At 43.3% G+C, this 13,966-nt stretch overlaps 1 protein-coding gene across 2 annotated transcripts; it reads left to right on the top strand.

Annotated features, from left to right (window-relative positions):
* The first annotated feature begins 2,247 nt into the window (after positions 1–2,247).
* chfr (checkpoint with forkhead and ring finger domains, E3 ubiquitin protein ligase) lies at positions 2,248–13,838 on the top strand. 2 transcript variants are annotated; one of them, XM_047591641.1, is made up of 18 exons: positions 2,248–2,395; positions 3,488–3,610; positions 4,305–4,404; positions 4,667–4,776; positions 4,871–4,930; positions 5,022–5,219; positions 6,116–6,199; positions 6,404–6,569; positions 6,703–6,857; positions 6,943–7,105; positions 7,909–8,111; positions 8,205–8,321; positions 8,432–8,515; positions 8,673–8,743; positions 9,239–9,326; positions 9,477–9,584; positions 9,664–9,736; positions 11,011–13,838. In XM_047591641.1, the coding sequence occupies exons 2-18, from the start codon at positions 3,505–3,507 to the stop codon at positions 11,051–11,053; spliced, it is 1,929 nt and encodes a 642-aa protein (XP_047447597.1). In that variant the 5' UTR covers positions 2,248–2,395; positions 3,488–3,504; the 3' UTR covers positions 11,054–13,838. The 2 variants fall into 2 exon arrangements, with proteins under 2 accessions (XP_047447597.1, XP_047447598.1); XM_047591642.1 differs by having other exon boundaries at positions 2,314–2,447.
* Positions 13,839–13,966: the final 128 nt, after the last annotated feature.

Here is a 13,966-nt window from a genome sequence, read left to right on the forward strand (position 1 = left end):
TAGGCTACGCAAAAACAAGTTCTGCTTTTTCAGGCACTTCACTTAAGAAAGACACTGCCTTTGTTTTTTCTTTAAATCAAACTAAAGACGAATACTCATGTTTACTTGAGTATGTGCAGGTGCAGCCAAATGAAGCCAAGATATTTGGCTTCCAAATATCAAATTTATAGTACCACTGTTTCAAAATCAGCAGCTGGAGAATGTCATTATTTAAGACCGCATCTGTCGGCTTCTGAGGAAAGATGACCAGGAGTGTCTGGAGCACCTTATCCATTTCCTCAACATCATGTGCCGACAGCTGGAGCTGGTAGCAGCCAAGTGCTGAACTGATGGACTTTTTCAGGGATGAGATCTTAAGGAAGAAAAAAAAAAAACTCATCCAAAATCCAGATGTTGCCCCAAAGGAGTACTTGGGTTCAAGGCAGAGGTGAAGCAGTGTGGCAGTCTTCCTCTAAGTCTGAGGCAAACTTTGCATAGGAACCTGCTCCTTTCAATCCACTGAAGATTCCACCTGTCAAGACAATGGGAGTATGCATCAGCTTGACTTATCCAAGCATGCATCAAAGTCAGAGTTAGAGGAAACTATCATTAGTTTCCTCACTGGAGATGATGTCCCAGGAATAAATGTGTGCATGTGTGCTTTGCGTCTTTGTGACTCTCAGAACTCACAAAGTGTCAGGGATGCTGCCCACCCTGCACCACCTGAGACATCTTCGAGAAATCCCTGAGGTTTCACAGAACACCGACACAGATGTGCCTGAAATTTGGCTGCACCTGGAAATATCATTATGTCGATTTTGGATGAGAGAGAAATCCCCCCAAGAGGCCTGTTGAAGCTCACGGGGGCCCTGGTTCCTCATGGGATGTCTGGCGGCAAGGTGGCAGACATCACCAGTTTACTGTGCGGCAGTTGGGGCTCACTTGGGGAGAGAAGCTCAGCTGACGATTTTATTCTAAAACCTTCATGATTGATTTTGTTTTTAAATAAAGTTGGCTTAAACTTGTGAAAATCTATATTTCATTACATTTCACACTAATGAGGCAGCAGCAGTTACATTTAGGCCTCAGTTTTAAGCATGAAGGCTACAGATGTGAATTTTGCACAACAGTGATATTTACTTCTCCTGTCAGTGGAGAAAACCACCTCCAAACATATGATATTAGAACTTAGACTTAGCCAGACTTTAATGGCAATTGGTCATAGTAGTTTAGTCGTTACAAAAAGGTGAGGTGTTATACAGCTGGATAGAATACGGTATAAAAGACATTCTGTAGCATTTACTACGGGAGCGGAGCTGAATCGGTCTGCTGAGCCAAGTCCCTCACTGAGACAAATGTCTCCAACTCCCTACCGATCACATGTCCAGACTTTCGGATCAGTTTGTTGATCCCAATGAGGTCTTTTTTGATGGTAACACTCCCAACAAACCACAGCACAGATGTACAGGGAAAGTACAGGGCAGACTGGTAGAAATTGGTAGAAAGACTCTAGTAACTCGCTGCACAAACTGAAAGACCTGAGCTTCCTGAGAAAGTAGAGTCTACCCAGGCCCTTTTTGTACACAGCATCACTGTTGTCCCTCCAGACCAGCTGACACTCACCTACTACTTCATGCACTGGATGCAGCAAATGCATGCAGTTTGTTGACATCAGCAAAACGGCAAGCTCACTTGGAGACTCTGTCAGACACCGCTGTCCCTCCAATCCGGCCTGTTGTTCATGCAGACTTGCAGGTACTTGTAGTGGTCCACTACTTCCACCTCTAGGCCCTGGATGCTGATGAACTCCACTGGTATCCTCTTCCTCCTGAATGCAGTGACCAGCTCCTTGGTCTTGTCCACAGCCAGTGGTACTTAGTTTGCCTGGGACCACTCCACAAAGTTGGCAATCAGTGTCCTATACTCCACCTCCTGTCCATCTCTAATACACCCAACCACTGCAGAGTCATCAGAGAACTTCTGCAGGTGGCAGGACCCGGAGGTGTATTTGAAATCAGAGGTGTAGAGAGTGAACAGAAATAAAGACAGGACAGTCCCCTGTGGTGCCCCCACATTAATGACGACGTATCAGACAGGGCCTGACAGCACAAACTGGGGCCTGACAGACAGGTAATCAGCAATCCAGTAAATCCACTAAATCCAATGTATGTTTAAGGACACCTTCTTTTCGTGCTGACATTCACCAATGAACACACCTGTGCCTCACCATGGACATTACTACGTCTAGGTGCCTCACACCCATCCTGCCCCTGGCCCCTCCTCAATCAGCTGACTGCTGGTGACGTCAGCGCCGCGCTCGGCAGGAAGTGAGTCTGATGCCTGACGCTAGCTGGAACATGAAGAGGAGAAGCTGTTTTCCACAGAGCTCCTGGGACAACAGACTGCGCTTTTGATGGTAACGTTGCAGTTCCCGACGTGACACCAAAACGGCCTTAAAGGCAGTGACGGTAGTTTGGTCGAGTATTTCTGTTTCCCTGTTGAACGTAAGGTGGATCGCTAATGCTAACAATCGCGTTAGCCTAGTGTTGTTATTGATCGAAGTTGTGTTTGTGCTCGTTAGCTCGTAGATGGAAGTTTAAATCCAGATCTTCACCGAAAAAAAAAATAATAATTAAGCTAACAGCTTGAAGCTAGGAAGCAAAAGAAATTCCAGTGTCAGCTAGGTGTCGTCCGGTTTTACGCCAAACTTGATGAGAAACTCTACATTTAATGTAACGACGCGTATTTGTTAAGGTCTGTATATTTACTAGCGTTGCTCAAAAGCTTTCGTGACTCTGTACAGTTTGTCTTTGCGGCGTACAATAAAACCGCACATCCAGCATCACTGGATTTAAAATCCAGCTGAAACCTAGCGTTGTTACTCACTTTCTTTTTAAGGCTGCCTGGTTTTAGAGTCATGGGAAATCCCCCTCCTTAAAACGAAACAGTTCCTCATGTTCAAATGTTACAGAAATAAGTGCAAGCAGATATTTTTGATGAAACCCGAAATAAAGAATGGCTGGTTGTTTTCATTTTGAAAGACTTCGTGTCCTGTAAGTAAAGGGCATGTCTGCATTGGACTAGAGAGTCTTTAAATGTCGACTTTTTGAACCTCATCAAGTATTGTGAGGATCGATTTAAGCTGCTTGTCATGAATAGATAGTTTGGCCTTGATTTGATTTGTTTTGATTTATTGAGTTATTTATTCCGAACCTGCAAATGATATGTATATGTGAGCAAACAAAACAGAAATGATAATACAAAAAATGGACAGTCAGAACAATCACGAAAGATAAATAAATAAAAAGGGCAGCGCAGTTATGTGACTTACATGTCCAAAAAGGGGCGGGAAGATGTACAACTTAAAGTCTTAAAGCGTTTAAAGTCACATTATGCCAAACTTAATTCATTTTACTTTCTCTTTTCCACCATGTCTGCATAGAACAATACCTTAATCGAGTTTAATATCGGAAGCTCTTTACAAACTAGTTTTCTCGTAAATTCTTAGAAAAGACTTTTTGGGACATGGACAACTACAAAAGAGGAAGACCATGGGGGAAGCTTGTCAAAGTGGACTCCAGTGAAACTATTCTGCTTTTCACCCGGGAGTGCACCGTGGGCAGAAAAAAAGGTTAGTATGCATGTTTGGGAATGAGCAGCAGTGTGTTGCCTTTGCCTGACATCGTGTGGAAAAACAAAGTTGCTTAACATTTATGTCGCGTTTTAAAACGCTTTAAATGTAGTGATGGCTGTTAACAAAAGACAGTCCCGCCGGTAGATATTGCTGTCAGTGTCTGGAGCCTTTAAAACCTCCCCCATGAAAATACAAAGCCTTCTTTGGGGCACCAAACTTAGACAGCCCCTTGTGATGAGAACAAAAGACGTCCATTGAGAACATGTGTGCAGAATATTAAGTAGATTTTTTTTGTATGGGGTTTGCTTAAGAATAGGTGAGGGCTATATTTCCCCCGTGTTTTCTTTGTTTCCAAGAGCTTTTGGGGGTCTTCTTTTTTTTTGCAATGCAAAGCTAGTACTACACTTAATTGGTAAGTTTACGTCTGGACAATGACAGATTCAGAAATGTCATGGCAACACAGATTTAGACGGGAGGTTGACATTTTAGTGTAGTTGTTTAGAATATAGGTCAGAATTTTAAGATTTGGTTTTGGAAAAGAAAATGATGTGTTGTAGAATTAAACAGATACATGTATCACCCAGCGAGCTCCTGCAAAACCGACAAAAAAGCAGAATATTTGTCTAGTTTCTGTCAAAATAATGTTCTATCCATTCTGTGTGTTCATGGTGTTTCATCATTTTGTTGCCAGGATGCTATTTGTCGTTTCCAGCCAATAAACTCATCTCAGGGGAGCACTGCAAGATTGTGAAAGATGAAAGCTCAGGGCTGGTGTGGCTTGAAGACATGAGGTACTGTAAGCTGAACTGTTCATCAGTGAATTGTGACTGCATTACAAAGCACTGCGTGGATCACACACTTGTGTCCCAGTGGAGTGCACCGGATAACGGCTGAGCTCTGTGGTGCACTGTTAATTAGAAATTAAATGAAATAAACCGAGTGTGGAAAAAGAGCAAAATGGCTGGAAAGGATTTGCCTTTTTTCATTTGAAAAGTGTATGAAACATCAGCGGTGTATTTTGAAAAATCCATTTGTATGTGTCTTTGTCCGCAGCACTAATGGCACAGTGATCAACATGTCCAAACTGGTCAAGAAGCAGTCTCACGTGCTGGAAAGTGGCGATGTCATCTACTTTGTGTACAGGAAAAGTGAACCGGAACAAAGTAAGTTGTTCACTTTTTGATCCCCCAACATGATGCGCTTCTATGAAGGTGTGAGAAGAAAAGACAGACTGCAGCTCCTTTTGTCACCCTGTAGACATCGCCTACGTTTACCACTCGATCATCACGGACCATGCTGTTTCACAGGACGGTTATGGTAAGTGAGTGGTTAGATCTGTATGTGAAGTGCAACCACACTTTCATTTGTTTTGCCATTAGTAACTTCCTACCATGTGTTTAAACTTCAGCCATGGAGAGGTCAGCCCGCTGTCCTTCTCCTGTTGCTGCTACAGAGATGTCCCTCTCTGTGGAGCCTGTAATGCTCACGACGGCCCCTCGGGATCTGTCTCAGGAGGAACCTCAGCCTTCCACCTCCACGTCGCACTTCTGTATTGAGAGCCCTTCCTCCTCTGCACCCATGACGACCGCAGCCTCCCTTGTCTCCGGTAGGTTCTCTGCTGACTTACTTTTTATGGGAGGGGAGACTTAGACTTAGATTTACGCAGACTTTATCCACCCACAAGGGAATAAATAATAAATAAAAAGGAATAAAAGGAAATACTGTGATGCGTGGAAGAAATTTGGCCGCTTTCTTCAGTTTAATGCTAATTAACGTCTTATTTCTCTGTTACACGTTGGGCAATTGCCCCACTATTTATGAAATAGTCCAGTGGATACAGTAACTCCTTGTTGAGCCACAACGTGGAGTCTGTCACACCCAGATTAAAACAAACAAGATATAATGTGTTAATTAATTGGATTTTATTACCTTTGGACACATTAAGGTTAACTGTCTTGGTGCTAAGTGCTGTTCTTGGCTCCGGCTTCACATTTAATGGACAGACATGAGAATTACGTTAATTGTCTTGGCAAGAGATGCTATTGGCATCCTTCAGCTTTGTGTGCATTTGTAGCTGCGCAATTTGCTTTATTAAACTAAAACCCCCAAGATGTTTATTCAGAGCGTTGGCCTTATTTAATAGTATGATATTGGTATTTATTAAAATGTAAATGATAACATAATTGTAACGTAATTTGAGCTGCTGTGGTCGGTTGTACATGCAGCTCTGTGATAGAAGGCCAGTGAACAGACAGAGGCTGAGCTGTGTTTAAATTAACTCTCTGACAGTAGTCGGTGATGGAAACAAACCTGCTGCTGTTACAGCTGATCAGTACTGAACTTGAAACTAACTTCAACTCTGTGAAGACTCCAGTCGGTCTGCCTGCATGTGCTTTCCTGAATGACACTTTCTGCTTAGAATAACAGTAAATACGTAACCGCGTTGCAATATCGGTATGGTATCGCATTTATTTTCTGATCTTTGGTTCTTTACTTTCTCAGGCCAGTCTAAGGAGGATTCCCCTGCACAGGAAAAAGACAGCGACTTCTCGGAGCCAGAAACCAAGAGGAGGAAAATTGATGATGGTTTGTTATTATTTTCTTCATTTAGGAATAATTCCTCGATTTGTCAGAGCTATTTAAGCTTTGTTCACTCACCAAGCCTTCTTTTCAGCTTTAATTGCCTGGAACCTTTTTTTTTTCTTTTCTTTTTTTAAAGAAATAAACCCTGAAAACTGCCAAAATCCCACACTCACTGTAGTAAGTAACATGCAGTTGTTGTGTTTACAGATAAAGATTATGATCTGGGCCTGCCACACACCTCCAGCACGGACGTGGCCGGTTCAACACAGAGGAATCTTTTGTCTAAAGCCCCAGTGGGAGGAGCCAAGACGGACAAGATGGAAGAAACTCTGACGTGCGTTATTTGCCAGGACCTGTTGCATGATTGTGTCAGGTAAGATTTCACAGGCTTTGACCCGTGCACAGATGTACGCACAGATGCAAAGTTGGGCGTCTTGAACATACATGCAGAATATATGTTAAACGAGTGTGAGATTTAATTCTTTGTCTCTTGGTTTTGCCGACAGTTTGCAGCCGTGCATGCACGTCTTCTGTGCCGCCTGCTACTCGGGCTGGATGGAGCGCTCGTCTCTTTGCCCCACGTGCCGCTGCCCCGTGGAGAGGATTTGTAAGAATCACATCCTCAATAACCTGGTGGAGGCCTACCTCATCCAGCACCCAGGTTTGCGCAGACGAAGACGATTCTAGTAGCTAACACAGAGCCGATACGATAGAGAACGAGCCTTGATTTGTCTTCTGTTGCACAGAAAAGTGCCGCAGCGAGGAGGACATGAAGAGCATGGACAGCCGTAACAAGATAACTCAGGATATGTTGCAGCCAAAAGTTGAGCGCTCTTTCTCCGATGAGGAGGGGAGTTCAGATTACCTCTTTGAGCTCTCTGACAACGACAGTGACTCCTCAGACATAAGGTAAATCAACCCGTTGTGTTTGCAGTGGATTTGTGCTGGCATTCTGGCATCTGATTTTTTTCTTCAGTTAATTAAAAAAAAAAAGTCTTAATATTATCATACATTTAAAATTTTATGTCGTCTCTCGTCGCTCTCGTAGTCTTTGTGTGCAGGGCACATTGTCTGTTGTGAGGCTAATGAAAAGACACTCCGCAGAAAATCATCCATCATTTATGACCCACTCTCAGTCTTTCCTTCCTGTCACCTAACAGCAGCTCCCCGATCTCATTCAGGAACTGGATTTGCTCTCGTGTCTGGCCTTGGTTTCAGCGGAGTAGTTAAATTATTGCATAACACAGCGGTTATTTTTCTAGAGGTAGATCTCAATCAAACTGCTGACGTTACTCCAGGAATGAACTCATTCCTTTGGAAAGCATCTAGAAAGATAGTGGACTAAAAATAATCCGGAACAGATGGTGTACCTTTAGAGTACCTTTTCAAAAAGTGCCCTGCATGCATTTGTAATTTTGTTGCTCCTCGTTGCCTTAACTGTCATCTAATGGGTTCTTGAGTTCACTCCGTAAATCTGATACTGACAGAGACATGATGGCGAATGGGGGTAAACTTAGAGTAACTAGGGAGGCTTAATGAAAACACAATATATGCAAGGCATTGAATGAGGCCTGTAACAAGCGATTTCCTATGTTGGTCTGATTTTGTTTTTGAGAAAATGTATGTGAGGACCTATGTAAAAACACCTGAAATGACCACCTCATAAATAGTTGTTATACAGTTTCACCATTATCTCTTTTTTTTGTCCACAGTCAACCTTTAGTGATGTGCAGGCAGTGTCCTGGTTACAGGAGAGAGGTCAGCCAAGTGCTGTTCGCCACAAGATCAAACTTCTGGCTCCCCAGCCTGTCGACTCTACCGACCATACCTCCGCCCCCCAAACCGGCGGCCGAGGAGGAAGTGTCTGCAGCTTCCACGGGGGAGCAGCCCTCCACGTCGTCTGACCTTCCCTCAGGTAATATCAGGCAATATTACATGGCAGATCCGCAGACGTCTTCACTTCTCAACTCCCGTCTGAATCATTCTTCTGCTCCCGTTTCACGTGCAGCTCCCCAGGAGTACCGCTGCCCCCCTCAGGGCTGCCACCTCATCTGCACCTGCTGCCTCCAGCCGATGCCAGACAGACGGGCCGAGCTAAACCACCAGCAGCTTACCGCTCAGCAATGTGAGTGGTCTCTAGATGCGACGATTACGCGTACATTTACGTGTGACGAGTCACGCGGAAAAGGGAAACTTTCCTGTCCTCAGCTGCTGTAACGTGTTGTGTGTTGGCAGGTGTGCAGTGCCTGCGGCCTTTCTGTCACATGTACTGGGGTTGCCAGAGGATTGGCTGCCAAGGCTGTCTGGCTCATTTTAGCGGTACGTATATTATTGCTGCTGCTGGAGGGTCTGGTGGCCTTACGTTTAAGGGGCTGATTGCCGAGTAGCGTCTAAATGCGGGTTCTGTGTTTCTCTTAGTTTAGCCACTTTTAAAGGAATTCAAACATTCAGCCTCTGACTGTCTCGTTTCCTTCAGAGCTCAACCTGACCGACAAATGTCTGGATGGCGTGCTTAACAACAATAACTATGAGTCTGAGGTCCTGCAGGTGAGATGGATTATACTTCAAATGTATGTTTCTGTGTATTTCTTGTTTAAGCCAAAGTTTTGTTATTTACGTCCTGGATACAGAATGCCAGGAAATATTTGATGATGCTGAAGTAGTGGTCAGCTACAGTATGTTACAGTAATGTTGCTGGGAAGAGTTGGATTAAATAGCACTGGGGAACATCCATTTGAACGCACAAGGGAAATAGAAAATAGAAGTGAAACCGTTGTTCATATAGTTTGCTGATTATCGTTACCACATCACCGAAACTCCAGCTCAACCAGAAGAACCAGCTCAGCTTTGATTTACTGTACATTATATTTTGTCAAGCAGCGAGAAGTGTCGGGCGTCAGTGTGTAGTTTCATGCGTCACAACAGCCCGTTGCTTTTTCACCACGGGGCACTTTGAATTCATGTGTCTGCGCACCAAATTGCTTTTGCTACTTCAAGATGCCTGTAAGATGCTTAGGCCCTTTCGTGTGTTTCCTCCATCAGAACTACCTGTCCTCCAGAGGGAAGTCATGGAAAGATCTGCTCCAGGAGTCTTTGCAGGGCTTACAGCAGGGAAGCTACTGTCTGACAGGTGAGCCCTTAGATCAGAACATAAGGCGCTTCCATCGCGTTCGTCTTTGGTGCGCACACACATCTGGACAATTTCCACAAATCCCCCGTTGAAAAACAGAGCCGCGGCGCTCGCATTACTCTACTCTTATTCGACGTCATCTCTCGTCAGATTCCCGTATCTCTGCAAACACCATCCTGTGCTTCTGCTGCGGACTGCGTGCGTTCAAAGAGCTGGCCTACAAGTACAGACAGAACATCCCTCCGTCTGAACTGCCAGGTCAGGAGACTCTCCGTTGTTATGTTATTTTGTTTTTTTTTTCTTGTTCCATCCAAGCATTTGTTTGTTCCGTCCTCAGCTGCTGTAACGTCTCGTCCTGACTGTTACTGGGGCCGCAACTGTCGTACGCAGGTGAAGGCGCATCACGCAATGTAAGTCTAATATCATAAACTCATAAAGGTAGAGACAGCGGCTCCCACATGGTCACTTGATGAAATTACATTTTGAAAACTTAATCACCCAGTTTTCCTAGTGGATTATTGTTGTTATCATTACAGCGTCTTTCAGGTCATTTAAAATTTTAGCTCATTAGCAGCTTGATATTCTATATTGAAACGTGTGTGTCTGCCTTAAATTGTTATTACTGCGCTGTGGTCTCCATCTGCATGCACTTTAGATCTTGATACGTTTTCTAGATGAAATTATAAATCCATAAACACGCACAGGACAGGACACTACGATTTTATACTAAAGAACATATTAGGTGTAGCTTAAAAATGCACCCCGTAGAATTTTCTCCATTGCTTCGTAAAAATGACTTAAAAGAAGCAACACATTTTCACACCAAATTAACCAAGTGAGAATATACTTGTGTATTTGTTTATTTGTGAAAATGAGCCGATATTACCTATTTGTGAGGTGTAATAGTAAGTTAATTACAAGACCAAATAAGAGTCCATCTGTTCAGAAGTGTTTCCAATCAGTGTAATGAGGCGTGGGTGTTGTGCAGTGTCCCGTTTTGTTTAAAACAGCAGGGATTTGTCGCGGCCTGATCTTCCCACCACATGTTTATGGAAGTGTATGATGGCACAGACAAAGGAGCTTTATGAGGACCTCGGCAAAAGAGTTGGTGTTGAGGGAAAAAGAAAGTTAGAAAACCGTCTCTGAAGAGTTTGGAATCCATAAATCCTCAGTTGGGCGGATTATGAACAAATGGAGGAGATTGAAGAGGAGTGGTCGACCGCTCAAAAAGAAAAATACTGAAAATGCTAATCTGAGAGGTCACAGAGGAACTCAGGGTAACTTCTAAGCAGCTAAAGGCCTCTGTCATATTAGCTGACGTTAATGTTCATGGATCCACCGTCAGTGAACACTGAATGCAGTTTGCTTAATTTGTTTCTATTTAGATTTTTTTTTTTTATTAAAACCTGCACCTTAGCGAGTTCTTAGCGAATACATTTGAGTAGAGTCATTAATCTGTCCTCAGTCTGCTTCAGACTAACATGGCAGAGATGAGAGGCAGTGGGTGTCAGCCATATGCATGTATTTCACTTGTTCCGCCACTAGGAGGAGTGATTGTATCAAAACACTTGCATTGCGTTGTGCTTCAGGTCTACAGTTCTAAGGATCGGCTCGTTTAATCTCTTTGGCTTTGCGTGTTTCCATGCAACAGATAATAATTGTTTCCTTTTTCTTTTCATTTCAGCAAATTCAACCACATATGTGAGCAGACACGGTTCAAGAGCTAAAGGAGCAGAGCGACTCCTTTCTTTCCCCCGACCTGTGTCAAATGTAGAGAGCTGAGCATCCCGTGCGTTTGAGAAACACAACGTTGTTTTTGTCGTTCATCGTAGCTGACTGCCTTATGCAATAATGCAGAAATTACAATCAGTGTCCATTTACGATAGTGGCCAGTGTGAAATGCTATGCACATTAAGATTAGAGTTCACAGTTTAGTAAAGTTTCCTTTTTCAGACCTGGTGGGCCGTTTACGCCAGCCGCCGTTTAGAACTGAGATACATGTTTGTGTTGCTTGTGCGTTCATCAGGCTTAACCAGGTAACTAGTCCTCTTTGGATAGAGCAGCTCTTTTACGTGGAAGGTTAACTAGTGCTTCCTGAATTGTCTGTCCTCTAGCCTGTGCAACAAAATAGTTTTCTTCTCAGATTAAGAGCGAGTAAGGCAATCTGTACGGATGAAGGCCATATACGTATTCTTAAAAATGTTATTGAGCTGTTGGTGTTTTCTGCCACATCCTCCTCTAGCCTTGATAAGCGAGTCTGAAAAGACCTGTTGTTTATTTACTCTTTACTAGCGTTGTATTTTAAAATACCGAGTTTAGAATCCGGGGCTTCCTACATCGTGATTCGGACGATTGACTGTAAAGTGATCAGCCGTGTTACGGTAAGAGCAGCTGCACCGTTGTCGGCCATCGCGGCTAATAATCACATGAAAACGCGTCACCGCCCCGAGGTAAACTTTTCCTGTTTCCCTCGAGCATTACTGGGCTCCCAAGGGCAAAAAGCCACGTCAAAGCCCCTCGCGCACGTACGGGGGTAGATTTGTAATCCTGTGTGATATTTGTATAAGATTCCACGTCTGTGGGAAGGGGATCAGTGTGTTGTAACGCTGTCAGAGGGCGCAGGGGCCTCATTTGTATGATTTGCTCTGGATAATCATCTCCAAGGTGATTAAAGTTGTGTGGAAGGGATACTTTCTCAGAGCTTCATAGTAAGGGCTAATCTGTCGCGAAATGTTACTCTGTGGAGAATCTTCCAGAACAGTTTAAAGGATTGTGCCAATGCAAAGTGACAGCAGTGGTTTCTGTTGTCATTTGTGTTCCAGTTTTTATGTGCGTCGTAGCTTAGTTGATCAGTGTGGTGGATGTGGCTGGATTTTAGCTGGCTCCTCAGGTACACAAAGCTGCTGTTTTGTTGTGTCGGTTGCAGGTTGAACCGTGATTGGTGGTTTGAAGTTCTGTTTCACAGCGGAAGAGCTGTCGCTGACCTCTCATTTATGACTATCATCACCCAAGTGTCAGAAAGCCCCCGTCATGCAAACACGCGTGGCAAACATTGGCGTCTGCTGTAAAAACAATTTGACAAATCAGCCTTTGTTTTTTTTTGTTTTTTTCCGCCTTATTTAGTCAAAACATCCATATATAAGTTTCCCGAGGCCTTATATACTGAGATTTATTAGTCCTGATGCTCCCCGTCCCCTTTTTTCCCTGTAGGATCACTGTTATTAGTGGGTAGGAAAGCCTGGTGGAAAATTACATTTTGTGTGATTTCACACACGAACACTGGTCTTATTTGTTAATGTTTGTTTAGTGTTGCATTTGATTTAGATGAAAACATAAAATGTTAACTGTGTTTTTTTTTTCTTGTACAACTACGAAGATATTTGCACATATTTGTCTCACACATTGAAAGACTTCTTTTCAAATCTACAAGATTATGATGGAAGGCAAGCTTTGTAGAAGAGCTGCACTCTGTGGATCCTGTGTATGGGACGGCAGTAGTCTGATCAGGTTTGTTATCGAACGAGTTTTATTCCAAAATGACGTGTATTTAATCAGAGAGAGAAAGGCATCAGAAAATTCTGTCCCATTTTGAGTAATGATTTACTGGATTTGTACCATTTGCCATGGTAAATATGGAAACGGTGTGTGTTGTTTCAGAATGTAGCTTGTAGTCTTTGTGTTTTCATTGTATGTGTTGGAAAACATGGGGTTGTGAATGGGCACTCTCCTGGCCTCTGCCTCAGCTCCTGAGTTCATTTGTATTGTTTGCAAGGTGATTTAGGTATTTCTTGTCCTTCTTTTTTCTTTATTATTTTTATTACCCCTTCAGTCATGGTGAGTCCACATTGGCATTCCTCAGCAGCTCAGGCCCTCAGCACAAGCCCTGTTGATCCCCCGACAGAGTGGCTGAGTTTTTAATTATTCCCTACAGGAGACGTGGGCACCCTAAGCCAACAAAAGTCCAACACCGCTCCAATCAGGAATTGGTATTAAAAGGCTTTGGAGCAGTGCTTTGCATTCTCCCTACGGTGATGTGCATGTGTGTTTGGGAGGAGGGGATTTATGTTGTACACTAAGGCGAATATTTACTCACTTTGTGTGCAAAAGTCTGGACCAAGCTGCTCAGCAGTCTGCAGGGGGCAGGTTTCATTCTACCTCATCACAGCTCCCAGGGACGTGGGACTGAAAAGGCATCAGTCACATTCACGACAAAACTTAGACCTGCATCTCTCAGCATGAGGGATGTTAAGTTCTTACTGATGCCTGCAAACTTTGTATACAATGCATATTAATATTAATTTTACAATTAGTCTAGACTATAATCAACTTCTAGTTAAATGACTCTAGAGTAGCACTAGACCTGTGCAGAGATTGTTATTGGTGGACACTGAGCTGTGTGTTTGATTTTGCTAAATATATCTTTACCCTGTAGGTTGTATTGTTGAAATGCATATAGACCTGGATTGCCCGTTTCTTACCAAATTAAAAGGCTGATAATGCTCAAAGTACAAACTGACTCGATATTTGTTACCTTCTGGTTAAATGTTTTTTTCCTCGTTACTTTGTCTGCACCACGCGGAGCTGATGCTCTTAACACGTTTTAACAAAATATTCAATAACATTACTGCATAAGAAATTGT

This window comes from Mugil cephalus, chromosome 8 (genome assembly GCF_022458985.1).
Source record: "Mugil cephalus isolate CIBA_MC_2020 chromosome 8, CIBA_Mcephalus_1.1, whole genome shotgun sequence".
Lineage (NCBI taxonomy): Eukaryota > Metazoa > Chordata > Actinopteri > Mugiliformes > Mugilidae > Mugil > Mugil cephalus.